This window comes from Tachysurus fulvidraco, chromosome 18 (genome assembly GCF_022655615.1).
Source record: "Tachysurus fulvidraco isolate hzauxx_2018 chromosome 18, HZAU_PFXX_2.0, whole genome shotgun sequence".
Taxonomy (NCBI): Eukaryota; Metazoa; Chordata; class Actinopteri; order Siluriformes; family Bagridae; genus Tachysurus; species Tachysurus fulvidraco.
Window position 1 is genome coordinate 20,301,709 of NC_062535.1, and position 27,896 is coordinate 20,329,604.

Genomic DNA, 27,896 nt, shown 5'->3' on the forward strand with positions numbered 1-27,896 from the left:
GCAATAGGAACAGTAAGAGGTTAAGAAGAAATAAATAAAAACGATTTATTGTGATACTCCTTTATTTTGCTTAAAAGCAAAGAAAAGTCCACTGGTTCCTAGTGTTTTGTATAATATAAACATTTTTTATTTTAAAATTAACAGACATTTCACAGCTGCTGGTAGCCCATGTACAAACTGGGGAACACATAAATTCCTAAATGTTGAAAATAAACATACATGTGAAGTTAGTAAACATAAATTGACCATTTCAAATAAACATACTTAAATAAATAATCCATTAACAGTACTCCAGTACAGTATCCTTCATTCAGAATGTAAAGTATCCTTCAGAGATCCGCCCTGAGTACCTTAAGTCTCTGGATGTTGTGGGGCTGTCTTGGTTGACACGCCTCTGCAACATCACGTGGCGGTTGGGGACAGTGCCTCTGGACTGGTAGACTGGGGTGGTGGTCCCTCTGTTTAAGAAGGGGGACCGGAGGGTGTGTTCCAACTACAGGGGGATCACACTCCTCAGCCTCCCTGGAAAAGTCTATGCCAGGGTACTGGAGAGGAGAATTCGGCCGATAGTCGAACCTTGGATTCAGGAGGAACAATGCGGGTTTCGTCCCGGTCGTGGAACACTGGACCATCTCTATACCCTCGCCAGGTTGCTGGAGGGTTCATGGGAGTTTGCCCAACCAGTCCACATGTGTTTTGTGGATCTGGAGAAGGCATCTGCTAAGGGCTGTCCGGTCCCTATATGAGCGGAGCAGGAGTTTGGTTCGCATTGCCGGCAGTAAGTCAGACTTGTTCCCGGTGCATGTTGGACTCCGGCAGGGCTGCCCTTTGTCACCGGTCCTGTTCATTATTTATATGGGCAGGATTTCTAGGCGCAGTCGGGGGCCGGAGGGAGTCCGGTTTGGGGACCACAGGATTTCATCTCTGCTGTTTGCAGATGATGTTGTCCTGTTGGCTTCTTCAAATCAGGACCTTCAGCATGCACTGGGACGGTTTGCAGCCGAGTGTGAAGCGGCGGGGATGAGAATCAGCACCTCCAAGTCTGAGGCCATGGTTCTCAGCCGGAAAAGGGTGGCTTGCCCCCTTCAGGTTGGTGGGGAGCTCCTGCCTCAAGTGGAGGAGTTTAAGTATCTTGCGGTCCTGTTCACGAGTGAGGGAAGGATGGAGCGGGAGATCGACAGGCGGATCGGTGTATCTTCTGCAGTGATGCTGTCGATATACCGATCTGTTGTGGTGAAGAAAGAGCTGAGCGCAAGGCGAAGCTCTCTATTTACCAGTCGATCTACTTTCCTACCCTCACCTATGGTCATGAGCTTTGGGTCATGACCGAAAGGACAAGATCCTGGATACAGGTGGCCGAAATGAGTTTCCTCCGCAGGGTGGCTGGGCGCACCTTTCGAGATAGGGTGAGGAGCTCTTCACATTGAGAGGGGTCAGCTGAGGTGGCTCGGGCATCTGTTTCGGATGCCTCCTGGACGCCTCCCTGGGGAGGTGTTCCGGGCATGTCCAACCGGGAGGAGGCCCCGGGGAAGACCTGGGACACGCTGGAGGGATTATGTCTCTCGGCTGGACTGGGAATGCCTCGGTATTCCCCCAGAAGAGCTGGAGGAAGTGTCTGGGGAGAGGGAAGTCTGGGCATCCCTGCTTAGACTGCTGCCCCCGTGACCCCGCCCCGGATAAGCGGTAGAAAATGGATGGATGAATGATATTGCATTAATATGTTGTTTGTGCTACAACTCTGGTAATAAGAATAGTGACATTTCACTGCTTTTGGTTGCCGCCGTTATAGATAAACGCCCCCAGCTCTGACTGCGCGTGCACGCTGCACGTACCTGTGCTTCTCCGTACAGCGTGCGGAGTGTAATACAATCTAGGAGCAGTGATACACCAAACCTCCCTTATTACAGTCACACACATTTCTGCTGACTTTATTTTGTAGTAACGAGTAACGAAGATGTTTAGTGGGAATATAACGGAGTAAAAGTTTACATTTTATCTCGGAAATGTAGTGGAGTAAAAGTGAAAATTGTCATAAATTTAAATAGCGAAGTAAAGTACAGATACGTGACATTTCTACTTAAGTACAGTAACGAACTCTTTGTACTCCGTTACATTACAACACTGATTTTCATATGTCTCTCTGAACCAGATGGGTGTGTATGCTGGAAGGATTCAGCGAGGGACTGTTGTTTTTTGGAGGACTTTATTACCTGCTCTGCTATCCTGCATTCAGACATTGATATTGTTGGGTGATGGCGCCGCAGATGTGCGATCATATTGGAAGTGTTTCCGTTTGAGTAGGCTACACGTGTAAAACAATGCTCGCAGACAGTCATTTTTTTGTTTACCGTTTTTCTTCCTCGGCATTAGTCTCCACACCACAGATTTAAAAGACGGCGTTCCTCCTCGTACTGTAGCCTCGCTTCACCACCGCTCGCCATGTTAAAGTGTGGAATGTTGGTTCAGCGCCCCCTAACTTTAGAGAATAGTGATTGAACATTTACTCGCGGGGAGGAGTTTCCTCATCTCAGCTCGTAGACATATAGGCACACACAAACAGTCAATTCGGAGAGAAATAAAAAGCACATAAATTATTTAAACGTGAAACCGAAAAAAACCCAACGCAATTCACAAGCGCGTACTGAACCGTGGATGTTGTACTGAACGGTTCAATATTATATTGAGAATTGTGGCATCCCTATTGTGTGCACTTTGGATGGGTCAAATGCAGAGAACGAATTCTGAGTATGGGTCACCGTACTTAGCCGTATGTCATGTGTCACGTCACTGTGACATCAGTATGAGTAGTCCTAATGTAAAGTAAGGGATAACTCCATGTTCCTACTGTTAATAGCACGACCTAATGTTAATAGCATGACCTAATGTTAATAGCATGATCTAATGTTAATAGCATGACGTAATAGCATGACCTAATGTTAATAGCATGACCTAATGTTAATAGCATGACCTAATGTTAATAGCATTAACATGACCTCCATGTTCCTAATGTTAACAGTAGTTTTGTTACTCACTGTGGTCAGTGTACTGTACACTGATGGTGATTGGTTGTGATTTGCTCTTCATCTGTATTTGGTCCAGATTCAGCACGGCCTCACACAGATACTTTGCTCCATCATCTTCACGGCTGGGTATAATAGTTAGGTACGCTGTTTTGTTGAGAAGAAGATTGTCAACCTTTCAGGCTAAAACACATTCCCCATTTATTATATATGTAAAAATTATTATTATTATTATTATTATTATTATTAATGTTGTTGTTGTTATTATTGTTATTATTATTGTACACTCTTGTACAATAATAATAATAATAATAATAATAATAATAATAATAATTCTCTACAAACAGTGTGTCCAATGAATGACGTCATTAATAAACTAAAATTCACAAAGACCAAATCAATAAATGTTATTTTTATTTAGTATTAAATGGATTGTTTGCATTAATATTTAGTTTGTGCTACAACTCTGGTAATAAGAATAGTGACATTTCACTGCTTTTGGTTGATGTTGTTTTTGTGGCTTTCAGCTGATTAACGTTATAGATAAACGTCTCCAGCTCTGACTGCACATAAACCCTGAGCATCATGCATGGGCGTAAATCCCCCAACCCCCAAATTATTATTTAAAAAATATTGCACTCTCTATTGTGAAAAATATATGTATGTATGTATACCTAAATAATTGTGTAAGTAGAAAAGAAAACAAACACAAAAACTGCATTTAGGAACAGTTGAGTCCCCCCTCCCCTTCCTCACAGTGGTGTGACCCTCCCCCCTCCCCTTCCTTACAGTGGTTTGACCCACAGTTCCCCCTCCCCTTCCTCACAGTGGTTTGACCCACAGTCCCCCCTCCCCTTCCTCACAGTGGTTTGACCCACAGTCCCCCCTCCCCTTCCTCACAGTGGTTTGACCCACAGTTCCCCCCTCCCCTTCCTCACAGTGGTTTGACCCACAGTCCCCCCTCCCCTTCCTCACAGTGGTTTGACCCACAGTCCCCCCTCCCCTTCCTCACAGTGGTTTGACCCACAGTCCCCCCTCCCCTTCCTCACAGTGGTTTGACCCACAGTTCCCCCTCCCCTTCCTCACAGTGGTTTGACCCACAGTTCCCCCTCCCCTTCCTCACAGTGGTTTGACCCACAGTTCCCCCCTCCCCTTCCTCACAGTGGTTTGACCCAATTTCCCCCCTCCCCTTCCTCACAGTGGTTTGACCCACAGTTCCCCCTCCCCTTCCTCACAGTGGTTTGACCCACAGTCCCCCCTCCCCTTCCTCACAGTGGTTTGACCCACTGCCTCCTGCCCCAGTACATCTCACCTACTCTACACACGACTCAGGTGTGCGGCTGCGGCTCAGTTAATGTTCAACTCCATTAAGTCGGGGATTTTATTCACTTTAAATAAAGAGATTCTCTTTAATGTAGTTGATGCAGATTCATTCATAAATTAGTTGCGCACAAATGCTGATTACTGATGTCATTTTCCATGAATCTGCTATATTAGTGATTAAAATCTGACATCTAGTTAGCGTTAGCTTGTTTACAATAGCTAGTTAACGTTAGCTTGTTTACAATAGCTAGTTAACGTTAGCTTGTTTACGTTAGCTTGTTTACAATAGCTAGTTAACGTTAGCTTGTTTACAATAGCTAGTTAACGTTAGCTTGTTTACAATAGCTAGTTAACGTTAGCTTGTTTACAATAGCTAGTTACATAGTGCACTGTAACTAACACACCAAAGCCGTTGTGTTTCTACATAGAGCAGTTAGTGTAAAGTGTAAAGTGATTATTTAATAAGTGATTTTGTTACAAAACATTATTTATTTTAAATATTTTTCACAACAATAGTCATGTTTATATTTTATTGTATGTTAATAGTTTAACTGTAAACAACACAAACAATGCAATAAATAGTTTGGAAGAAAAATCTGCTGTCATTGAACCTGAGAACAACTTTATACCATAACCATAATGACACATAAAGTCTCCATGTTACAGTAATAATGATAAGAGCAGTTTGTCACTGTGGGGACATAAAGTGTCTTTATAAGTACAATTATTACACTTATTGTCCTCCCTACTGTTACATGACATTTAAACCCATGGCATCATGTATATTAATTATTACAATAATCTCTTTAAAAACTCAAACGACCTCCAGTTTATTGACTACTTACACTGACACTTTTTAAACACTTTCACCATATTCATAGCATCAGAAGGGCATTTTATACTTAAATCATGACATTGTGTAAACATGCAGAAGCAACCAAGTGACTAGCTTTGTTCACTCACTCGCCTGTGTAACTTCTGTACATGTGGAGGATTAAATCACTGAATGTTTAGTGGTTTCATGCACAACAATGTTAAACACAGTAATATGCTGTTTTTCTTGCTAATAGATCAGACAACATACATTACTGTGTATATACTCTCATACTGTGGGGGGAGTCATGGCCTAATGGTTAGAGAGACTGACTCCTAACCCTAAGGTTGTGGGTTCCAGTCTCGGGCCGGCAATACCACGACTGAGGTGTATTTGAGCAAGGCACCGAACCCCAAACTGCTCCCCGGGCGCCGCAGCATAAATGGCTGCCCACTGCTCAGGGTGTGTGTTCACGGTGTGTGTTCACGGTGTGTGTGTGCTCACTGCTGTGTGTGTGCTCACTGCTGTGTGTGTGCTCACTGCTGTGTGTGTGTTCACTGCTGTGTGTGTGTGTATGTGTGTGTATGTGTGCGCGTGTGTGTGTGTGTGTGCACTTTGGATGGGTTAAATGCAGAGAACGAATTCTGAGTATGGGTCACCGTACTTAGCTGTATGTCACGTCACGTCACTGTGACATCAGTATTAGTCCTAATGTAAAGTCAGGGATAACTCCATGTTCCTAATGTTAATAGCATGACGTAATAGCATGACCTAATGTTAATAGCATGACCTATTCCTAATGTTAATAGCATTAACATGACCTCCATGTTCCTAATGTTAACAGTAGTTTTGTTACTCACTGTGGTCAGTGTACTGTACACTGATGGTGATTGGTTGTGATTTGCTCTTCATCTGTATTTGGTCCAGATTCAGCACGGCCTCACACAGATACTTTGCTCCATCATCCTCACGGCTGGGTATAATAGTTAGGTACGCTGTTTTGTTGACACTCTTCTTCTCATTTTCCAAGTCTGGGAACAACGTTTCATGAAACTTTATGAAATTGTTTTGCTTTGGATCTGCTCTGCTCCAGTGGACACTGAGTTTATATCCAGGACCCACATTTTCAATCTGACAACACAGTTGTGCCTGATTTCTCTCTACCATCACATCAGGCACAGAGCTCAGTGTAACCCTGTCCGGTGTCTCTGTAAACACACACACACACACACACACACACACACACACACACACACACACACACACACACACACACACACACAAACACACACACACACTAAATGTGCTTGTTTTGATTAATAATCTAATCTTCCACTCAGAGTCTTCATGATGTTACAGGAATGACATCAGTAGTAGATGATGGTACTCACTGTAAAAGCTGATATTTACTTCAGCTAAACATGTAGTTTCGCTCACTGCTAAGTAACACACGATTTTATCTTCCTCCCAATTTGTCAGACTGTCCACCTTCCACATCACAACACTCTCATTACTTGTAAATCGCTGTAGTGATATACCCTCCACACCCAGTTGGTAATTAGTTAAGGTTTTATTTCTCTTTGAGATGGAGCAGTTTACTTCAGCAGGGTTTCCGTACTCCACCAGCAGAGATGAAGGAGCTGATAATCCGAACAATCTGTTCAGCACAATAACAACCAAAATGTGAGTTAAAAATGAGTTAAATTCCTGTTTAAAATTCAGCCTAAAATAATCACTCCATTAAATTCAACCCTTAGTCAGTTTAGTAATTCAGGGTTTTAAATACAATAATTAAAAACTAAATATGATGAGAAAAATATGGCAATTGTTTTAGATGTAAACTTTAAACTTTCACTTTCACTTATAAATAAATAAATAAATAAATAAATAATACAGTGATTGCTGGTCTTTGTTGCCTCCCTTTACCATAACTAATAAAAACACACATCTGGTGTAACACAGTTCAGTAACATATAGAAGAATACCAACATCATGTAAAGATGATTATCACTGAAATTTAAGACGTTAAAATCCTCAAAGCATTTTTATTATTCATCAGAATATGTTTATTAATATATTTTAAGTTTTATTCTGTTTTATTCTGAGTGTCTAGAGAAGAGCAGATATTAATAGATTGTTCACCAGCACTATTGCTGCTAATGCTGCTTCTCAGTGTATTAATGTCTATTTAAGACGTTTCAGTTCAGTGTGAATACTTTAATATTAGATTGTGAGATCAGGCGTTAAATCTGATTTACAGATACTCGTGTCTCTACTGCTTTCACCTCGATGTCCAGTTAGTAATTCAGGCTTCTGATTGTTTTCCACCACAATTATTTTATACTGATTATTTACTTAAATACAATCAACCTTTCAGGCTAAAACACATTCCCCATTTATTATATATGTAAAAATTATTATTATTATTATTATTATTATTATTATTATTATTGTTATTATTATTATTATATGTAAGTAACAGTGTTTATTAGAGAAAGATACATAAAAAATCCATTACAAATGAAACACATTTTTTCCTACTAAACAGAAGATTGAGTAAACCTCAGTACTAATAAACTGAATAAATATAAATAGTACCATTAGTACTAACTGTAACTCTTCTCTCCTTTCAGACTCTAGAATAAAATAAATCTTTATTAGAATTCTTACTGTAAATAAATATCAGTAAGCAGCAGCTAAAACGGGTTAAAATTTTGTTGTCTGAGGAACTTTATTGTTGAAGCACATAGTTCTCGCTCCACCCTTCCTTCCTGTGATATGTTCTGAATTGCTGGCTGTAGAAGGTTTTCCTGTTGTCCTGACCTCAGAAGCTGCACCATGTTACAGTCAAACCTCTGTGCGACTCAACTGACTGACTGGTGAACTGGTGGATGATAGAGAGATGAGGATCGACTGAGTCACTGATATGTAGCCGACCTCCAGGAGAAGTAACATTTCTCCACTATGTTCTCCTGTTTCTCACCATTTTCCTCAGTCTTTTACACTATTCATGTTGTGAGCCTGAAATCCTGGATATCTGTTGTGTAAATCTAAGATACTTCACTTGTCACTTAACTCTAATAATGTACAGATCATTTATTGTTAATAAAATTAAACATACAGACACACACACAGTCATGCTCACCTGCTGCGTATGTATATCTCCCAAACAGACCCACACACAGTACGGTGAGTAAAGAAGAGAAAACACACACTGCCATCTCAAAGCACAAGGAAAACCTCCAGTGAAGTGACCACATGAAGTGAACGTTAGAAAGAGCTCTAAATGACCACTCCCTCCTACTCCCCAAGGTCCCCCCCTTGGTGTGTGTGTGTGTGTGTGTGTGTGTGTGTGTGTGTGTGTGTGTGTAAGAGAGTGTATGTGTGTGTGTTTAGTTGATTAATTTATAAAGCACATTTAAAAACAACAGCTGTTGCAGCCAAATGCTGTACATCAAGTAAAAACAAACAAAACAAGAACAATGCAAAAGTAAAAACACAATCCAAAAAAACACAACCCTCAAACAGAGTTAAAACATACAGAGTAAAAGTGGGTTTTTAGAGCAGATTTAAACAATGAGACAGTGGTAGCAGATCTTAAATGAAGAGGGAGATTGTTCCACAACTTTGGAGCTGCGGTAGCAAAAGCCCGATCGCCCTAAGTTTTAAAATGTGCACGAGGTACCGAGAGAAGGAATTGATTAGAGGACCGAAGAGATCTAGGGGTAGGGTACGGAGTGAGGAGGTCACTAATATACTGGGGAGCACAACCATGTAAAGCTTTAAAAACATAAAGTAAAATCTTAAAATCAATACGGAACTTAACCAGGAGCCAGTGTAATGAGGCAAGTACTGGGGTAATGTGCTCACGTTTTCTGGTGCCAGTCAGTAATCTCACTGCCGCATTTTGTACCAGTTGTAGACGGTCGAGAGATGATTTAGGCAAGCCAAAATAAAGAGAGTTTCAGTAATCCAATCTCGAGGTTATAAAAGCATGAATTACAGTTTGTAGGTCCTTCATAGAAAGCATCTTCTTGATTTTAGCAATTGATCTTAGTTGAAAAAAGCTGCTTTTCACAACAGTGCTAATCTGTTTATCAAAAGACAGCATAGGATCAAAAACAACACCAAGGTTTCTAATATGATTACGTACATATGCAGACAAAGGGCCAAGCTGCTTTATAAGACCAGAAGACACAGTTGTTGGACCAAAAACTATTATTTTGGTTTTGTCATTATTTAACTGTAAAAAATTCAGATCCAGCCAGCACTTAATGTCCTGAAGACAATCAAACAGAGTGGACATAGAGCAGTTATTGTTTTTAACAGGAAAATAGAATTGAGTATCGTCAGCATAGAGATGATATGATAAATTGTGTTTCTGAAAAATATAACCAAGTGGAAGCATATACAATGAGAAAAGCAAAGGACCCAAGATAGAGCCCTGAGGAACACCATAGGAGATTTGAGCCCTAGATGAAAAACAATTTCCCAAATTCACAGAAAAATATCTGTCCTTGAGATAGGAAGCAAACCAGTTCCGCACAGATCCCTGAAAACCAGCTACTTGATAAAGTCTTTGTAGAAGGATATCATGATCTATTGTGTCGAAAGCTGCACTTTTACCAACTGCAGGTTCTCTCCAAAATTAAACACCTTCTTACCCCTAAGACCTTAGAAATGGCTGTTCATGCGTTTATAACCTCTCGCTTAGATTACTGTAACTCTTTATATTGCGGTATATCTAAAACTCAGATTACGTCTCCAGCTCGTTCAAAATGCTGCTGCCAGATTTCTCTCCAGTTGTCGCAAACATGAACACATCACTCCCATTCTCAAATCTCTACACTGGCTTCCGATTTCTCAGAGAATAGATTTTAAGATTTTACTCTTTGTCTATAAGTCTCTCCATAATACCGCTCCTCTCTACCTATCTGAACTTCTTCATCCCTACTTTCCTATTAGAAGTCTTCGTTCATCTGACCAGGCTTTGTTGGTTGTCCCTCGTGTACGGCTCAAGCGTAGAGGAGAGCGTGCCTTTTCTGTGGCCGGTCCTAAATTATAGAACTGCCTGCCACTAGAGATTAGGATGGCACCCACCATTTTCTAGTTTTAAGTCCATGCTAAAGACCCACTTATTTTCTCTAGCCTTTTCATGATTGCCCAGGGGTTTATGTCTGTTATATCTTATGGTCTTAAACTGGCTATTTTATTTTTTTAAATAATTCTTATTTTAGTTTCTTGTACTATCTTATTGTGTATTTTTTAAGTGTATCTGAAATATCAAACGCACTGTGAAGCACTTTGGTCAGCCGTGTGGCTGTTTGTAAATGTGCTATATAAATAAACTTGAACTTGAACTTGAACTGAGTGTGTGTGTGTGTGTGTGTGTGTGTGTGTGTGTGTGTGTGTGTGTGTGTGTGTGTGTGTGTGTGTGCAATGTGTGTGTAAGAAAGTGTATGAGTGTGTGTGTTTGTGTGTGTGTGTGTGTGTGTGTAAGAGAGTGTATGAGTGTGTGTTTGTGTGTGTAATAGAGTGTATGAGTGTGTGGAGAGTGTATGTGTGTGTGTAAGAGAGTGTATGATTGTGTGTGTAAGAGTGTGTGTGTGTGTGTAAGTGAGTGTATGAGTGTGTGTGTTTGTGTGTGTAAGAGAGTGTATGATTGTGTGTTTGTTTGTGTGAGTGTGTGTAAGACTGTATGAGTGTGTGTGTAAGAGTGTATGAGTTTGTTTGTGTGAGTGTGTGTAAGACTGTATGAGTGTGTGTGTAAGAGTATATGAGTGTGTTTGTGTGTATGATTGTATGTATATTTGTAAGAGAGTGTATGATTGTGTGTGTTAAAGTAATTGTACTGACCAAGGACACTGAACTACCTTCCACATCGCCCCTGTGACTGTGCCATCGAACTCCTGCTAGGAGCAACACCACCTAGAGGGAGAATATTTCCCCTCTCACAGCCAGAGTCAGCAGCCATGAATGAATATGAGCTGAGGAAGGGGTTCATCTGGCCCTCTGTATCCCCGGCGTCTTCAGGGTTTTTCTTCGTTAAGAAGAAGGATGGGGGCCTCTGGCCGTGCATCGACTACCGAGCCCTAAACAATGTCACAGTAAAGTTTCAGTACACCCTTCCACTCCTCCCATCAGCCCTGGAACAACTCCGCCGTGCGGAATTTCACCAAACTAGACCTCCGCTGTGCCTATAATCTTATCCGCATCAGAGAAGGGGTTGAGTGGAAGACCGCCTTCTCGACCCAATCGGGCCATTACGAAAACTTAGTCATGCCTTTCGGCCTTTCTAACAGTCCGTCGGTTTTCCAGTCCTTCATCAGTGACGTATTTCGTGACATGCTAGACTGCTGGGTGATCATCTACATCGACAACATCCTCATTTATTCTGAAAACCTAAAGGAGCACATCCGAAACGTGAGAACAGTGTTGCAACGACTGATGCAGCATTGTTTATATGCCAAGGCCGGAAAATGTGAGTTTCACCAGACCTCGACAGCCTTCCTGGGCTACATCATTTCGGCCGAGGGGGTCGCCATGGATGACGCAAAGGTGCAGGCGGTACTACAGTAGCCCCAGGCGCTAACCATTAAAGAGCTACAATGCTTTTTAGGATAAATCTTCTACTTCTACTTCAACTTTCAACTTCTACCGCCGGTTCATCTGCGGATTCAGCACTATCGCTGCACCCCTCACCTCCATGACTAAGGAACCACCGGCGCACCTCACCTGGTCACCGGAAGCACACACCGCGTCCCGACACCTGAAAGACAGTTTCACCTCGGAGCGCGTGTGTGAGGTGGAGAGTGTGTGTGTGTGTGTGTGTGTGTGTGTGTGTGTGTGTGTGTGTGTGTGAGAGAGGGAGCGCGTGTGTGTGTGTGAGAGAGGGAGCGTGTGTGTGTGTGTGTGAGAGAGGGAGCGCGTGTGTGTGTGAGAGAGGGAGCGCGTGTGTGTGTGAGAGAGGGAGAGTGTGTGTGTGTGTGAGAGAGGGAGTGCGTGTGTGTGTGTGTGTGTGTGTGTGTGTGTGTGTGTGAGAGGGAGCGCATGTGTGCGTGAGAGGGAGAGCGTGCGTGAGGGGGAGAGCGCGTGAGAGGGAGAGCGTGTGTGCGTGTGTCTGTGTGAGAGGGAGTGTGTGTGAGAGAGGGAGTGTGTGTGTGTGTCTGTGTGAGAGGGAGTGTGTGTGTGAGAGAGAGGGAGTGCACGTGCATGTGTGTGAGAGGGAGCAAGCGCATGTGCATGAGGGGGCGCGTGTGTGTGCATGTGAGAGGGAGTGTGTGTAACGTAGTTAACCCTGTATGTACAGGAATGCTTCAGTGATAACCCTCACCTGGTGTGTGAGGAGACTGCAAACTACCTGGTTATCATGTGCATTGACCTGGAGGTGGAGGAGGTCTGTTCACCTGTTTACCCGTTCACCTGTTCCCCTGTTCACCTGTTCCCCTGTTCACCTGTTCACCTGTTCACCTGTTCCCCTGTTCACCTGTTCCTTTTTTTTGTGTTATGTAAATGTTTGTCCCAAAAAAATCATTCCTCTAGCTCAGTGCTTCTCCATTATATATTGTTACGCCTCCCTTAGGAAGAAGTCAACATTTCATCCCCCCAATCTTCGCTGTGACCGTAAATAGTGTCATTTGTCTATAAAGTTATAAGTACCCTGTAAAAAAAAATAAATAAAAAAAAAAAAAAAAAAAAAAAACCCTAGATTTTACGGTAAAACGCTGGCAGCTGGGGTTGCCAGAATTCCACCGTAAAATGACGGCTAAAACATTATTTTCTTTTACGTTTGGCAGGCAGTCATTGTTGTTTCTACGGTTAAATCTGGTGCTGGAATCAATGTTTTACTGTAAAAGAAAAAGTTTTAACTTAAGGAAAAAACAATGTTTTTCCTTAAAATGAGCAAGAAAACTACCTATAAAATTAAGTTTGTGCCACAAAAAACAACATCTATTCCCTGTAAAATTAACCAAAAATGGCAAAATACAAGAGTTTTATTCTGTAAAAATTCCCAGAATTTATATAAAAAAAATGCTTTGCAGTTTCCCCAATTTAATAATTATGATTAAGAATCATTTAGTAGTTACCTTTCAGGAAGAGTTCTTTAAATCAGTCTATTCAGTAAGCTTAATACACAATGCATTAATTTATTAAAATGTATAAATGCAAGACAGATGTCCACCTTATATTTCAAATAAAGTATTTTATTTACCATCTATGAAGTTGTGAACATCAAATATTAAATATTTCACTCAAATCACCAAGGACTATCTCAATGAGTTCTCTTCAAATTGTGCAAAACCAGTGTAATAAGTTGAGCATACATTATATTTTACATCAACTGTGGCAGACAATTTGCAAACTCCTTTACCATAACGTTGAGAACTTTGTGTTACTGGTGCAGTTTGAACTACAAAAATGTTAAAACAAATTAAATGTTCCATATTTTAAAATATGCAAATGCAGTTATAGGAAAATAAAATATTTTTCTATTTCAATAAAATCTGAATTCAAGTAATAAATTACTTTGAGTTATTTTACGCACAGAACTGTGCATCTTCAAACTGCATCATGTAATGGAAAAATAAGGAAAACAAAAATAATTTGCACTTTTTTTGGAGAACTTTACCCAAGTTTTTGATTTACAAAATGCTATGATGTACATGCAGCCACCTTTTTACATCTTTAGAATGCACAGTTACTTTAGGAAAATTATAATCTAAGAAACTCCTGAACTAACAAGCAAAAAAAGTTAACAGGTACTTTAACAAGTCTTGTTTGGTAAAACTCCAAATTGTTAAAAACCTTTCACTGACATTCAGAAGTGTAACAACTGTTTCAACAACAAAAACATCTGTAGAGTCTGTAACACACCTTTAATCACATTGTCCATAACAAGAGGGGTAGAACTAGATCCACTCATGGTCAGCAATGTCTGAGATGAGAGTGAGGACTCTGGGATTGACTGACAACACTGTTCTTCTTGGATTCAACCTTGGTGCCTCTCTCAGGATTTATGGAAAAGAAACACCTTTATTTGGGGGGGGGGGGGGGGAGAAAGATTGAGAAAATTAACAACCGGAGAGGAGATTTCAAATTGATACGTTTGATAAATCCAAAAAAGGTGTCCATAAAAACAGAAATTTTACCGTTGGAGAAACTCCAGTGTTGACGTGACATAAAAAAAAAGTGACGTGACATACGGCTAAGTACAGTGACCCATACTCAGAATTTGTTCTCTGCATTTAACCCATCCAAAGTGTACACACACATCAGTGAACACACACACAGCACTGAACACACACCCGGAGCAGTGGGCAGCCATTTATGGTGCGGCGCCCGGGGAGCAGTTGGGGGGGTTTGGTGCCTTGCTCAAGGGCACCTCAGTCGTGGCCGGACCGAGACTCGAACCCACAATCTTAGGGTTATGAATCAGACTCTCTAACCATTAGGCCATGACTGCCCCCCCCTTTAACTTTTGTTGATCGTAGTTCCACTGGGTAGTGTATGTTAAAGCAGTAATAACTGCCAAACATCAGGCAGATGGCGGAGGTGAAGGTTGTGATGTGGTCATTGACAATCTTCTTGTCGATGCTCAACATGAATGTCTCAGCAGCAAAGCAGGAGGAACCTGGGAATAATGATTTAAAATAAAATTCAAACCTTTAATAACAGGGGCTTCAATGTCACTTAAAATTATAGGTATAGTTTCTTTTTTGGATGCTATACTTGGCACACTAATTAATCAAGCCCTGTACTTAGATCTTTAGGTCTTTTTTTTATTACCAATTAAGGCAGGATCCATCTTCAATAGTTACATACATCATAAGATGAATCATCTTACTGGCTGAGCTTCTGAGGTTGTGTTAGCCAGTGTTTCAGTACGTAAGCTAGCGAATGTGTGCGAGAATGAATAAATGACTGAATATATTGAAGTCCTCTGGACTACATAAAATGTTATACAAATTGTGGGAAATGATAAACTAAACAAGCCAAGAGAACAACAACATTGCAGTTACATCAGAAAAAAACAGTTTAATTTACAGTCTGAAAAAAAAGTTTGATTTTCAATCTGAAGCTTGAGAAGAGCGTTCTGGACTCATTCGCTTTTTTGTGCATCAACACATCTCAGGAACTTTAACAGACGTGCCCCTTTTCTGTCTACATTGGCAAGGAAGGTTTCCATCAGATTCACACCAGTCAGCTCTTGGAAATGTGCTGGCATACCAACTTCATTGAAGAGAAAGGGCCGTTCCTGGCATAGTTTCTGGATGCTTGCCCCTTTGTTGATGTCTTTACGCTGGGTGTAATAGGTGCATTTGACTAGTTCTTTCACAACATCTGTACTGTAGTTCTTCTTAAACATCAACTTCATTTCTTCTTTTTTTTCAAGCTGACTGTCCACAGTCTCCGAGAGTGGCAAATGCTTTGACTCCCAGCTAATACATCCATAGGTGTCTTGAACACTTGCTTTTTGTTCGGTAGGTATTTCATCTGTGTCATCATCTGATGCTGCTTTGCGCTTTATAACCTTTGGTGTGTCAGGTCGCTTGTCATTTTCAACTCTCTGAAGTTGCTTCACCAGAAAATGATATCCTGGTCCAATAACGACTCCATCAATCACATCTTGCAGAGACTTTGGATACCTGGCCACCATCCTTTTTGCTATCTCTGTTATGTTGTGTTTGGTTGGATTCTTGCAAATCTTCATTTCAGAGATCACGATCCTTACCATTTCTCTTCGTTGTCTTGCACTAGGTCTTTTCTGTCTTTCCAAGTTCTGTATTAACTCCTCAGGGAGCCTCTGCCATGGTATTTCAGATATCACATCATATAAACATTTATATATAACTTATTTATGGAAATTTGTTTGGGAAAGTATTTATCTTATTAAATATATGATGTGTTGTGGTAAATCAACTCAGCTGGTAAAGTTAAATGGTGTAGTTCCTTTAAACAGATTCTCCTTGAAGTTTGGGAACAGAGAATTGTTCCCTGATGAAGGGAAGGTGTTCTACATGGTTGTGTTCCTAATCTCTCAACATTAGTCTGTAAATTATACCACAACAGACTGCCATAGTAACCACTATTGGTGTTAAGGTAACTTTATGGGTGAATATGACGTGTGTGTGTGTGTGTGTGTGTGTGTGTGTGTGTGTGTGTGTGTGTGTGTGTGTGTGTGTTACAGAAACATGCTCTCATGGAACAGGTGGCCCATCAGACCATTGTCATGCAGTTCATCCTAAAGATCGACCCACGGGGATGTTTCCGTCAGTTCTTCTCCAAGATAAAGGTGCACACATGAGTGAGCAGTTACTGAAGTGGTGTGTCTGTGTGGTGAACAGCGATGACACTGTGTGTGTGTGTGTGTGTGTGTGTGTGTGTGTGTGTGTGTGTGTGTGTGTGTGTGTGTGTGTGCATGCGTGTACATGTGTGAGATTACACTCGTCAGTCATGTACAGGGTTGGGGAAGTTCTAGAGAAGGTGTTAATGTCTGTAGATCAGGTTAGTTTTTCCTCAAGTTCTTTTGTCCATGTCACAATGTGTGTGTGTGTGTGTGTGTGTGTGTGTGTGTGTGTGTGTGTGTGTGTGTGTGTGTGTGTGTGTGTAGGAGGCGAAGTACCACATGAAGCGCTGCATCGATTCGGGTCTGTGGGTGCCGAATTCACAGCCAGACGATGACCGAGAGAAGGAGGAGGAGAAGGAGGTGAAGGAGGAGGAGCCTCAGAATGAGGAAGTGAAGATTGGAGATGCTCAGTGAGCCCTGATCCTTAATATCACATTTCTCCCTTATTACCCAGAATGCTCTTGTCTGACCTAAATGTGGGAGCTTCATGGAGTAGTATTTACTGGTGAGGAACTGGGGCTACTGGAACACAGTACTATCATGACTCCATTCACAACTGAACATTTACCCAAAATACAAGAAACAAACCTACAGATGTCGCCCTAAACTAAAGCGCTTCCTGTGCTGTGGCTGTGCGCATGTCTTGTTTTTTATTTCATTTTTTATTCTGCCCTCCTGAGGTGTTCTTGGCTATTTCCACTCACCCTACTATAGTTTCGTACATGATGTCAGTAACGCAGGGCTGTGATTGGCTGATTAAAGCATGTTCTCTTTTATTAATAAACTCTGTAGTTGCACCTATTGGTTTATCAGTAAAGTGTGTTGATCAGTCATAAATAATCCATTAGCTTGTACAGCTTTATTTCTCTTCCTGTGCACATGGACCTCGCGCTTGTTTGTGTATGATGATGATCATGTTAGGGTCAGACTGGTGTCCTCTTTATTTGTACTAGAACTGTGATGGCTAAATAAAGGTCTTCTGTAAACACACTCTTTTGTACCTGTTTGCTCTGTTTATATAATTATTAACACCCTTTTAACAATCAAATGTTTTATGGTGCAATTTGTAAATTTGTGGAAAAAGACTTTCAAGCTTTCTGAGCTTCTGGATGTATTGAGTATCTCTCCACCGTACAGTTAAACACCTTCTCTATGGCTCTATTCCAACAATAAACACTTCCTTTGTCTTTTCCTCATGATGAACAATCAAACCAGAAAACAGCTGAAATTACAGTAATGCATCTGAATGACAAAGCTGTTTACAGGGACTCATCAACTGGATACTCAAAACTTAAATCTTCTTTTATTAATTGCAGAAAACTTCTGATAAAACAGCAGAAACTGAGCCTGAGGTTTTTTGTTAGAGTTTTACATTCACATTAAAACACCTATAAAATACTGAAATGTTAATAAACTTCACACAGACTTCATATTATATTAAGTGATATATAGTCAGTTTCATTTAAAAACAAAATCTAAGGCTACATACAAACCTATGTTGTGAAAATAAAATGAGTTACATGAGTGAGTTATCTTCTGTAGATAACATTAGCATCACTGTTAATGCTGCATTCGATTAAATGTTCGCCATTTATAACCTCCATGTGTTTAAGCTAGAAAGAGGGAAAAAGCATGTTGATCTTTAGTGAGTAGTTTTAGTGTTTTGGCGCTATGGAAACTACCTCCATGGAACTGGGGTCTGACACTCATGTGAACACATTCATTCATTCATTCATTCATTCATCTACTACCTCTTATCCGTACTTCTCGGGTCACGGGGAGCCTGTGCCTATCTCAGGCGTCATCGGGCATCGAGGCAGGATACACCCTGGACGGAGCGCCTACCCATCGCAGGGCACACACACTCTAATTCACTCACACACTCACACACTACAGACAATTTTCCAGAGATGCCAATCAACCTACCATGCATGTCTTTGGACTGGGGGAGGAAACCGGAGTACCCGGAGGAAACCCCCGAGGCACAGGGAGAACATGCAAACTCCACACACAAGGTGGAGGTGGGAATCGAACCCCCAACCCTGGAGGTGTGAGGTGAATGTGCCCCCCCCCCCCCTGTGAACACATAACAATTTTAAATTGGCTGATGGTGGTCAGATGTCATAGCAGTACACATTAGCAAGAACATAAAAGGGCATCTACGTCACATTTCCTCCAGATTCTGATTGTCTGAAGGAAGATATGAGGAAAGCCCGATGTGTTAAACATGGTTATATCTGTAACCTAAGAGGTTAGATTTCAAGGGAACTCGATGCTGCCTCATGGGTTGGTGCTACGGTGAATGCCAGTACCAATGCTGCTACCCGAGGGAGGAATGTCTGTTCTCTAACCTGTGGAGATTGCCACAAGGGACTGCCAGGAGAAAAGGCTATGAGATCAATCTACAAGGATGTGTGGTCCGAGGGTACTGTCCAAGCCCAGGCAGTAAAACCTGATAAATATGTTCAGGCAGGACCAGCCAACTGCAGCACAAACATTGTGCAGGGACGCCCCTGAAAAGGGAGGTGCAAGAAGCTATACCCCTGGCATGATGGGCCCTGATACCAAGAGATAAGATGGCTCATCACACCTGCTAAACATTGGCTACAGCATCTACAAGACAATAAAATAGGTTTACAATATAGGGCTATATATTCTATATATTATGTATTATATATTTTAGGGTTATAAATGGGGTTCCCATATTGCGGCAACCAAAGCAGATTAAAGGTTGTGTGGACCTACAACACTATCTAGAGCAGTAGACATACTTACTTCCCAAGGGCCCTAACTGGGTATGCAAGATAAATCATTTCCAGCTCAGAAGTTTCATTAGGTGAAGGAAAGAAAGCTTTCCACAAGTGCACACACTTCCCCTCATGCACACACCCATCATATAGCCTTTACAGCTGAAAGTGAAGTTGTTAACCCAAATTGTATGCTCTAAAATACTTTCTAAGGGTAGCAGTCTGGCCTCTAACCAAAGCTGTACCTGCCATGCCAATTGCTGTGCCCTTGTGAGGGAGGGTAGTGTGGGAGTTTGTAATTTTTGTAATGGGGGGTTTATGTGGCTCTCCTGAAATGTTCCAAACCCTGAAGCAGCACATTGGCAAGGTAGGTGGTGAACAGATGGGACATACCAAAGGTGAACCTCACGCAGACCGACAGCTCTAAAAGTCTGCTCCTGAAAATGTCGAGGATAGTGGGGTTGGCAGGAGAACCCCTTGAGAGCATGGTGGAGATGAGCACACGATGACCCGTTGGACTCAAATCCACCCCAAGGGGGGGGCTGCAACCTATTGTTTGGTCATCTAGAAAACATTTACATTTACAGCATTTGGCAGATGCCCTCATCCAGAGCGACGTACATAAGTGCTTAAATCTCTAACACTGAATACATTATTGCTGGTTCACTAGGCATACTTAAGATACCATGAGTTTAAAACATTTGTTAAAAGTTACAATGAAAAAGTGTCAAAGGTTTTTTTTTTTTTTTTTTAAATGCAAAAGATAAGGAAAGAAGTGCTAGTTGAAGTGTTTCCTAAATAAGTAGGTCTTCAATTGCCGCTTGAAAATAGCCAGTGACTCAGCTGTCCGGACCTCTAGGGGAAGTTCATCCCACCACCTTGGTGCCAGAACAGAGAAGAGTCTTGTAGTATACTTGCCTCTTACCCTAAGACATGGTGGAACCAGTCGAGCAGTGCTGGTAGATCGGAGGTTGCGGGGTGCAGTGCGAGGAATGATGAGGGCTTCTAGGTAAGAGGGAGCTGGTCCATTTTTGGCTTTGTAGGCCAGCATCAGTGTTTTGAATCGGATGCGTGCAGCTACCGGAAGCCAGTGGAGGGGTCGCAGCAGCGGGGTGGTATGCGAGAACTTGGGCAGGTTGAAAACAAGCCGGGCAGCTGCATTTTGGATCATTTGTAGAGGACGGATTGTGTTCATAGGTAGACCTGCCAGCAGTGCATTGCAGTAATCAAGTCTAGAAATGACAAGAGACTGAACAAGTACCTGAGCAGCCTGTGTGGGGGAAAATGGCCGAATCCTTCTAGTGTTGTAGAGAAGAAACCGACATGAGCGAGTCACATTAGCAACATGAGAGGAAAAGGACAGATGATTGTCCATGGTTACCCCAAGGTTGCGAGCTGTGGCTGAAGGGGAGATCAGATCGTTGTGCAAGGATATAGCAAGATCATGACCTGGGGATGAATCACCTGGGATGAACAGCAGTTCAGTTTTCCTAGGATTGAGCTTTAACTGCTGAGCAGTCATCCATGATGAAATTTCTGCCAGACATGCTGAGATCCGGTCAGAAGCTGTGGCATCTGAGGGTGTGAAAGAGAAGATAAGTTGTGTATCATTAGCATAGCAGTGGTAAGAGAACCCATGTGATGAAATAACTTCACCAAGAGAGTGAGTATAGAGGGAGAAAAGAAGAGGACCAAGTACTGAGCCCTGTGGGATGCCAGTGGAGAGTCTGCGTGGAGCAGATGTCACTCCCCTCCATGTTACCTGATATGAGCCTCCTTCCAGGTAGGAAGCAAACCATTCCTAAGCTGATCCGCAAATCCCAAGACTCTCGAGGGTGGATAAGAGAGTCTTGTGGTTGACCGTATCAAACGCTGCTGAAAGGTCAAGGAGGATAAGGACGGATGAGAGTTTGGCTGATCTAGCAGTATGTAGTTTCTCAGAGACATCCAAAAGGGCTGTCTCTGTAGAGTGAGCTGCTTTAAAGCCAGACTGGTTGGGGTCTTGGAGGTTGTTCTGTGAGATAGACAGACAATTGATTATAGACAATGCGTTCAAGAATTTTTGAAAGAAATGAGAGAAGTGATACCGGTCTGTAGTTACTGATGTCTGATGGATCCAGAGCAGGTTTCTTTAGGATGGGAATAACCCTTGCTCTCTTGAAAGTAGTTGGTACCTGACCAGATGCTATGGATCTATTGACGATAGTGGAAATGAAGGGTCTTGCGAGATGGTCTGGAGCATAGTGGTAGGGAGTGGATCCAGTGGGCAGGTGGTAGGATTGCAGGACTGGATGAGTTGTAAAATCTCTTCTGCTGCCACAGTTGAGAAATGTGACAACGAAGGTGTAGGGGACTCCATACTCTGAGATGTAAGTGCAGTCGGGGCTGAAGTGAAGGTCCGGCAGATTTCCTCAATCTTCTCCTGGTAGAAAGAAGCAAAGTCTTCTGCAGTCAGGGAGGATGAAGAAGGTGGAGCCGGGGGTTGAGCAAAGAAGAGATGATGTTGTGGAATTTCCAAGGGTCATGTGAGGAAGCTTCAAGCTTTTCCTTGTAGAAGGAAGTCTTGGCAGAAGTCACATCTGAGGAGAACTTGACAAGAAGTGTTCGGTAAAAATCAAGATCTGCATCAAATTGTGATTTCTTCCACTTTCTCTCTGATGATCTTAGCTCTCTTCGATTGTTGTGCAGCACATCTGAAAGCCAAGGAGCAGAACAATAAGTTTTTTTGGGTTTAGTGAACATCGGGCAGAGGAATTCCATAGTTGAGGAAAGAGATGAGAGGAAAGTATCTGTGGCTGAGTCCAAGGGTAGTGAGGAAAAAGACTCAGTATCACGAAGGGAAGAAAGAGTGCCAGAAGCTACAGATGAAGGGGAGACAGAGTGAAGGTTACGGCGGGTAAGAGCGAGGGGTTGAGAGGTAGTTTTAGGTAGGATAGGTAGAGTGATGGTGAAGGATACCAGGTGATGATCAGAGACATGTAGTGGGGTAACAGTCACGTCTGTAGCTGGAGAAGGACGGGTGAAAACCAGGTCCAGGACATTGCCTCCTTTGTGTGTGGGGATGTAGCTGTTGAGTGTGAGGGTGAATGAGTAGAGAAGAGACAGGAGGGAAGAAGAATGTAGCTTGTCAGAGGGGAGGTTGAAGTCACCAAGCACCGTCAGGGGGGAGCTATCGGAAGGGAAAGCACTGTGGAGGGGCGAGTCTTGGCCTAATGGTTAGAGAGTTTAACTCCTAACCCTAACGTTGTGGGTTCGAGTCTCGGGCTGGCAATACCACCTGAGCAAGGCACCGAACCACCCCAACTGCTCCCCTGGCACCGCAGCATAAATGGCTGGCCACTGCTCCGGGTGTGTGTTCACGGTGTGTGTGTTCATTTGTGTGTGTGTGCTAGGGATGCAACAATACATTTAGACCACGGTTCAATACATACCTCGGTTTTTTAACCACGGTTTTCGGTTCGGTTCGGTTCTGATGGCTTAACACATAAAAATGTTTTTTTGTTATTCTATGCTTAAGCAATAGGACCAGTAAGAGGTTAAGAAGAAATAAATAAAAACGATTTATTGTGATACTCCTTTATTTTACTTAAAAGCAAAGAAAAGTCCACTGGTTCCTAGTGTTTTGTATAATATAAACATTTTTTATTTTAAAATTAACAGACATTTCACAGCTGCTGGTAGCCCATGTACAAACTGGGGAACACATAAATTCCTAAATGTTGAAAATAAACATACATGTGAAGTTAGTAAACATAAATTGACCATTTCAAATAAACATACTTAAATAAATAATCCATTAACAGTACTCCAGTACAGTATCCTTCATTCAGAATGTAAAGTATCAGCTTTTCCTTTCCCAATCCGACATGTAGTGAACAGTTACAGTGAGGTAACTCACGGTTGCCCGCGAGGTCCAACCATCTGTGGTCAGAGCAAGGCTCTGTGCTTGAGCCAATTCGTACACAATACTGTTGCATGTCTTTTCATAGAGGTCGGGAATTATCTCGATGCTGAAAAAAGTGCGAGTTTTTATAAGATGACAAAAGCCAGCATCTCCAATCACCGAAAACGGCTGCAAATCTTTGGCAATGAACACCCCCACTGCCTTTGTTATTTTCATCAGTTTTGTATTAGAAAGCAATACTTGAGTAAAAGTACAAGTATCGTACTAGAAAAAGACTTTGGTAGAAGTGAAAGTCACCTTTTAGAATATTACTCAAGTAAAAGTATTAAAGTAACTTAAAGTATCTGATATTTATTGTACTTAAGTATCAAAAGTCATTATGGTGTTATTAAATGGCAAAAGTGGACACCAAAATGTTATGCATGATAATGATGTCAGTCTTGAATCAGATCAGTTCATGTATGTGTGTATTCTCTACAAACAGTGTGTCCGATGAATGACGTCATTAATAAACTAATATTCACAAAGACCAAATCAATAAATGTTAGTTTTATTTAGTATTGATATTGCATTAATATTTAGTTTGTGCTACAACTCTGGTAATAAGAATAGTGACATTTCACTGCGTTTGGTTGCCGCCGTTATAGATAAACGCCCCCAGCTCTGACTGCGCGTGCACGCTGCGCGTACCTGTGCTTCTCCGTACAGCGTGCGGAGCGTAATACAATCTAGGAGCAGTGATACACCAAACCTCCCTTATTACAGTCACACACATTTCTGCTGAGTTTATTTTGTAGTAACGAGTAACGAAGACGTTTAGTGGCAATATAACGGAGTAAAAGTTTACATTTTATCTCGGAAATGTAGTGGCGTAAAAGTGAAAGTTGTCATAAATTTAAATAGCGAAGTAAAGTACAGATACGTGACATTTCTACTTAAGTACAGTAACAAAGTATTTGTACTCCGTTACATTACGACAATGATTTTCATATGTCTCTCTGAACCAGATGGGTGTGTATGCTGGAAGGATTCAGCGAGGGACTGTTGTTTTTTGGAGGACTTTATTACCTGCTCTGCTATCCTGCATTCAGACATTGATATTATTGGGTGATGGCGCCGCAGATGTGCGATCATATTGGAAGTGTTTCCGTTTGAGCAGGCTACACGTGTAAAACAGTCCCATACAGTCATTTTTTTGTTTACCGTTTTTCTTCCTTGGCATTAGTCTCCACACCACAGATTTAAAAGACGCCGGTTCCTTCTCGTACTGTAGCCTCGCTTCACCACCGCTCGCCATGTTAAAGTGTGGAATGTTGGTTCAGCGCCCCCTAACTTTAGAGCATAGTGATTGAACATTTACTCGCGGGGAGGAGTTTCCTCATCTCAGCTCGTAGACATATAGGCACACACAAACAGTCAATTCGGAGAGAAATAAAAAGCACATAAATTATTTAAACGTAAAACCGAAAAAACGCAATTCACAAGCGCGTACTGAACCGTGGATGTTGTACTGAACGGTTCAATATTATATTGAGAATTGTGGCATCCCTAGTGTGTGCACTTTGGATGGGTCAAATGCAGTGAACGAATTCTGAGTATGGGTCACCGTACTTAGCCGTATGTCATGTGTCACGTCACTGTGACATCAGTATAACTAGTCCTAATGTAAAGTCGGGGATAACTCCATGTTCCTAATGTTAATAGCATGACCTAATGTTAATAGCATGACCTATTCCTAATGTTAATAGCATTAACATGACCTCCATGTTCCTAATGTTAACAGTAGTTTTGTTACTCACTGTGGTCAGTGTACTGTACACTGATGGTGATTGGTTGTGATTTGCTCTTCATCTGTATTTGGTCCAGATTCAGCACGGCCTCACACAGATACTTTGCTCCATCATCCTCACGGCTGGGTATAATAGTTAGGTACGCTGTTTTGTTGACACTCTTCTTCTCATTTTCCAAGTCTGGGAACAACGTTTCATGAAACTGTATGAAATTGTTTTGCTTTGGATCTGCTCTGCTCCAGTGGACACTGAGTTTATATCCAGGACCCACATTTTCAATCTGACACCACAGTTGTGCCTGATTTCTCTCTACCATCACATCAGGCACAGAGCTCAGTGTAACACTGTCTGGTGTCTCTGTAAACACACACACACACACACACACACACACACACACACACACACACACACAGAGTAAATGTGCTTGTTTTGATTAATAATCTAATCTTCCACTCAGAGTCTTCATGATGTTACAGGAATGACATCAGTAGTAGATGATGGTACTCACTGTAAATGTTGATATTTACTGTAGTAGTACATTGAGTATCGCTCAGTGCTAAATAACACAGGATTTTATCTTCCTCCCAATTTGTCAGACTGTCCACCTTCCACATCACAACACTCTCATTCCATGTAAATAGCCATAGTGATTTAGCCTCCACACCCAGTAGGTAATTAGTTAAAGCCATATTTCTGTTTGAGATGGAGCAGTTTACTTCAGCAGGGTTTCCGTACTCCACCAGCAGAGATGAAGGAGTGGCAACAAGCTGATAATCCAAACAATCTGTTCAGCACAATAACAACCAAAATGTGAGTTAAAAATGAGTTAAATTCCTGTTTAAAATCCAGCCTAAAATAATCACTCCATTAAATTCAATCCTTAGTCAGTTTAATATGCCAATTATTTTAGATTTACAATACATTAACATTAAATAAACAAACAAACAAACAAACAAATAAATAAATAAATAATAGAGCGATTGCTGGTTTTTGTTGCCTCCCTTTAACATAACTAATAAAAACACACATCTGGTGTAACACAGTTCAGTAACATATAGAAGAATACCAACATCATGTAAAGATGATTATCACTGAAATTTAAGACGTTAAAATCCTCAAAGCATTTTTATTATTCATCATAATATGTTTCTTAATATATTTTAAGTTTTATTCTGTTTTACTTTGAGTGTCTAGAGGAGAACAGATATTAATAGATTGTTCACCAGCACTATTGCTGCTAATGCTGCTTCTCAGTGTATTAATGTCTATTTAAGACGTTTCAGTTCAGTGTGAATACTTTAATATTAGATTGTGAGATCAGGCGTTAAATCTGATTTACAGATACTCGTGTCTCTACTGCTTTCACCTCGATGTCCAGTTAGTAATTCAGGCTTCTGATTGTTTTCCACCACAATTATTTTATACTGATTATTTACTTAAATACAATCAACCTTTCAGGCTAAAACACATTCCCCATTTATTATATATGTAAAAATTATTATTATTATTATTATTATTATTATTATTATTATTATTATTATTATTATTGTTATTATTATTGTAAACTCTTGTATTATTATTATTATTATTATTATTATTATTATTATTATTATATTATTATTATATAATTTTCCATGAATCTGCTATATTAGTGATTAAAATCTGACATCTATTTAACGTTAGCTTGTTTACAATAGCTAGTTAACGTTAGCTTGTTTACAATAGCTTGTTTACAATAGCTAGTTAACGTTAGCTTGTTTACAATAGTTTGTTTAAAATAGCTTGTTTACGTTAGCTTGTTTACAATAGCTAGTTAGCATTAGCTTGTTCACAATAGTTAGCGTTAGCTTGTTTACGTTAGCTTGTTTACAATAGCTAGTTAACATTAGCTTGTTTACAATAGCTAGTTAACGTTAGCTTGTTTACAATAGCTTGTTTACAATAGCTAGTTAACGTTAGCTTGTTTACAATAGTTTGTTTAAAATAGCTTGTCTACAATAGCTAGTTAGCATTAGCTTGTTTACAATAGCTTGTTTACAATAGCTAGTTAATGTTAGCTTGTTTACAATAGTTTGATTACAATAGCTTATTTATGTTAGTTTGTTTACAATAGCTAGTTAGCATTAGCTTGTTTACGTTAGCCTGTTACATAGTGCACTGTAACTAACACACCAAAGCCGTTGTGTTGTGTTTATACATAGAGCAGTTAGTGTAAAGTGTAAAGTGATTATTTAATATGTGATTTTGTTACAAAACATTATTTATTTTATATATTTTTCACAATAATGGTCATGTTTTTATTTTATTGTATGTTAATAGCTTAACTGTAAACAACACAAACAATGCAATAAATAGTTTTGAAGAAAAATCTGCTGTCATTGAACCTGAGAACAACTTTATACCATAACCATAATGACACATAAAGTCTCCATGTTACAGTAATAATGATAAGAGCAGTTTGTCACTGTGGGGACATAAAGTGTCTTTATAAGTACAATTATTACACTTATTGTCCCCCCTACTGTTACATGACATTTAAACCCATGGCATCATGTATATTAATTATTACAGTAATCTCTTTAAAAACTCAAACGACCTCCAGTTTATTGACTACTTACACTGACACTTTTTAAACACTTTCACCATATTCATAGCATCAGAAGGGCATTTTATATTTAAATCATGACATTGTGTAAACATGCAGAAGCAACCAAGTGACTAGCTTTGTTCACTCACTCGCCTGTGTAACTTCTGTACATGTGGAGGATTAAATCACTGAATGTTTAGTGGTTTCATGCACAACAATGTTAAACACAGTAATATGCTGTTTTTCTTGCTAATAGATCAGACAACATACATTACTGTGTATATACTCTCATACTGTGGGTGGAAGTCGTGGTCTAATGGTTAGAGAGACTGACTCCTAACTGTAAGGTTGTGGGTTCCAGTCT

At 40.8% G+C, this 27,896-nt stretch overlaps 2 protein-coding genes across 10 annotated transcripts in view; one reads left to right on the forward strand and one right to left on the reverse strand.

The window, feature by feature from the left end:
• LOC113637223 overlaps window positions 1-27,896 on the reverse strand; it is a 188,580-nt gene that overhangs the window by 33,155 nt on the left and 127,529 nt on the right. For 4 of the 9 annotated variants that reach the window (XM_047802969.1, XM_047802963.1, XM_047802961.1 and 1 more), the window contains 4 exons: window positions 25,454-25,729; window positions 24,955-25,302; window positions 6,018-6,365; window positions 3,033-3,167 (listed from right to left, as the gene is read on the reverse strand). In XM_047802969.1, the coding sequence (XP_047658925.1) occupies window positions 3,033-3,167; window positions 6,018-6,365; window positions 24,955-25,302; window positions 25,454-25,729 (1,107 nt within the window). Of the gene's footprint in view, window positions 1-3,032; window positions 3,168-6,017; window positions 6,366-6,621; window positions 6,815-7,656; window positions 7,794-14,498; window positions 14,789-24,954; window positions 25,303-25,453; window positions 25,730-27,896 lie in introns of those variants that run through there. The other 5 variants (XM_047802962.1, XM_047802970.1, XM_047802968.1 and 2 more) reach the window with 5 other exon arrangements.
• The window catches only part of LOC113637225 (hsp90 co-chaperone Cdc37-like), an 81,327-nt gene continuing 65,874 nt past the window's right edge, over window positions 12,444-27,896 (forward strand). Inside the window, exon 1 of the mRNA XM_047802982.1 lies at window positions 12,444-12,553. Within this exon, the coding sequence (XP_047658938.1) occupies window positions 12,527-12,553 (27 nt within the window). The 5' untranslated portion in view covers window positions 12,444-12,526. The remainder of the gene's footprint in view (window positions 12,554-27,896) is intronic.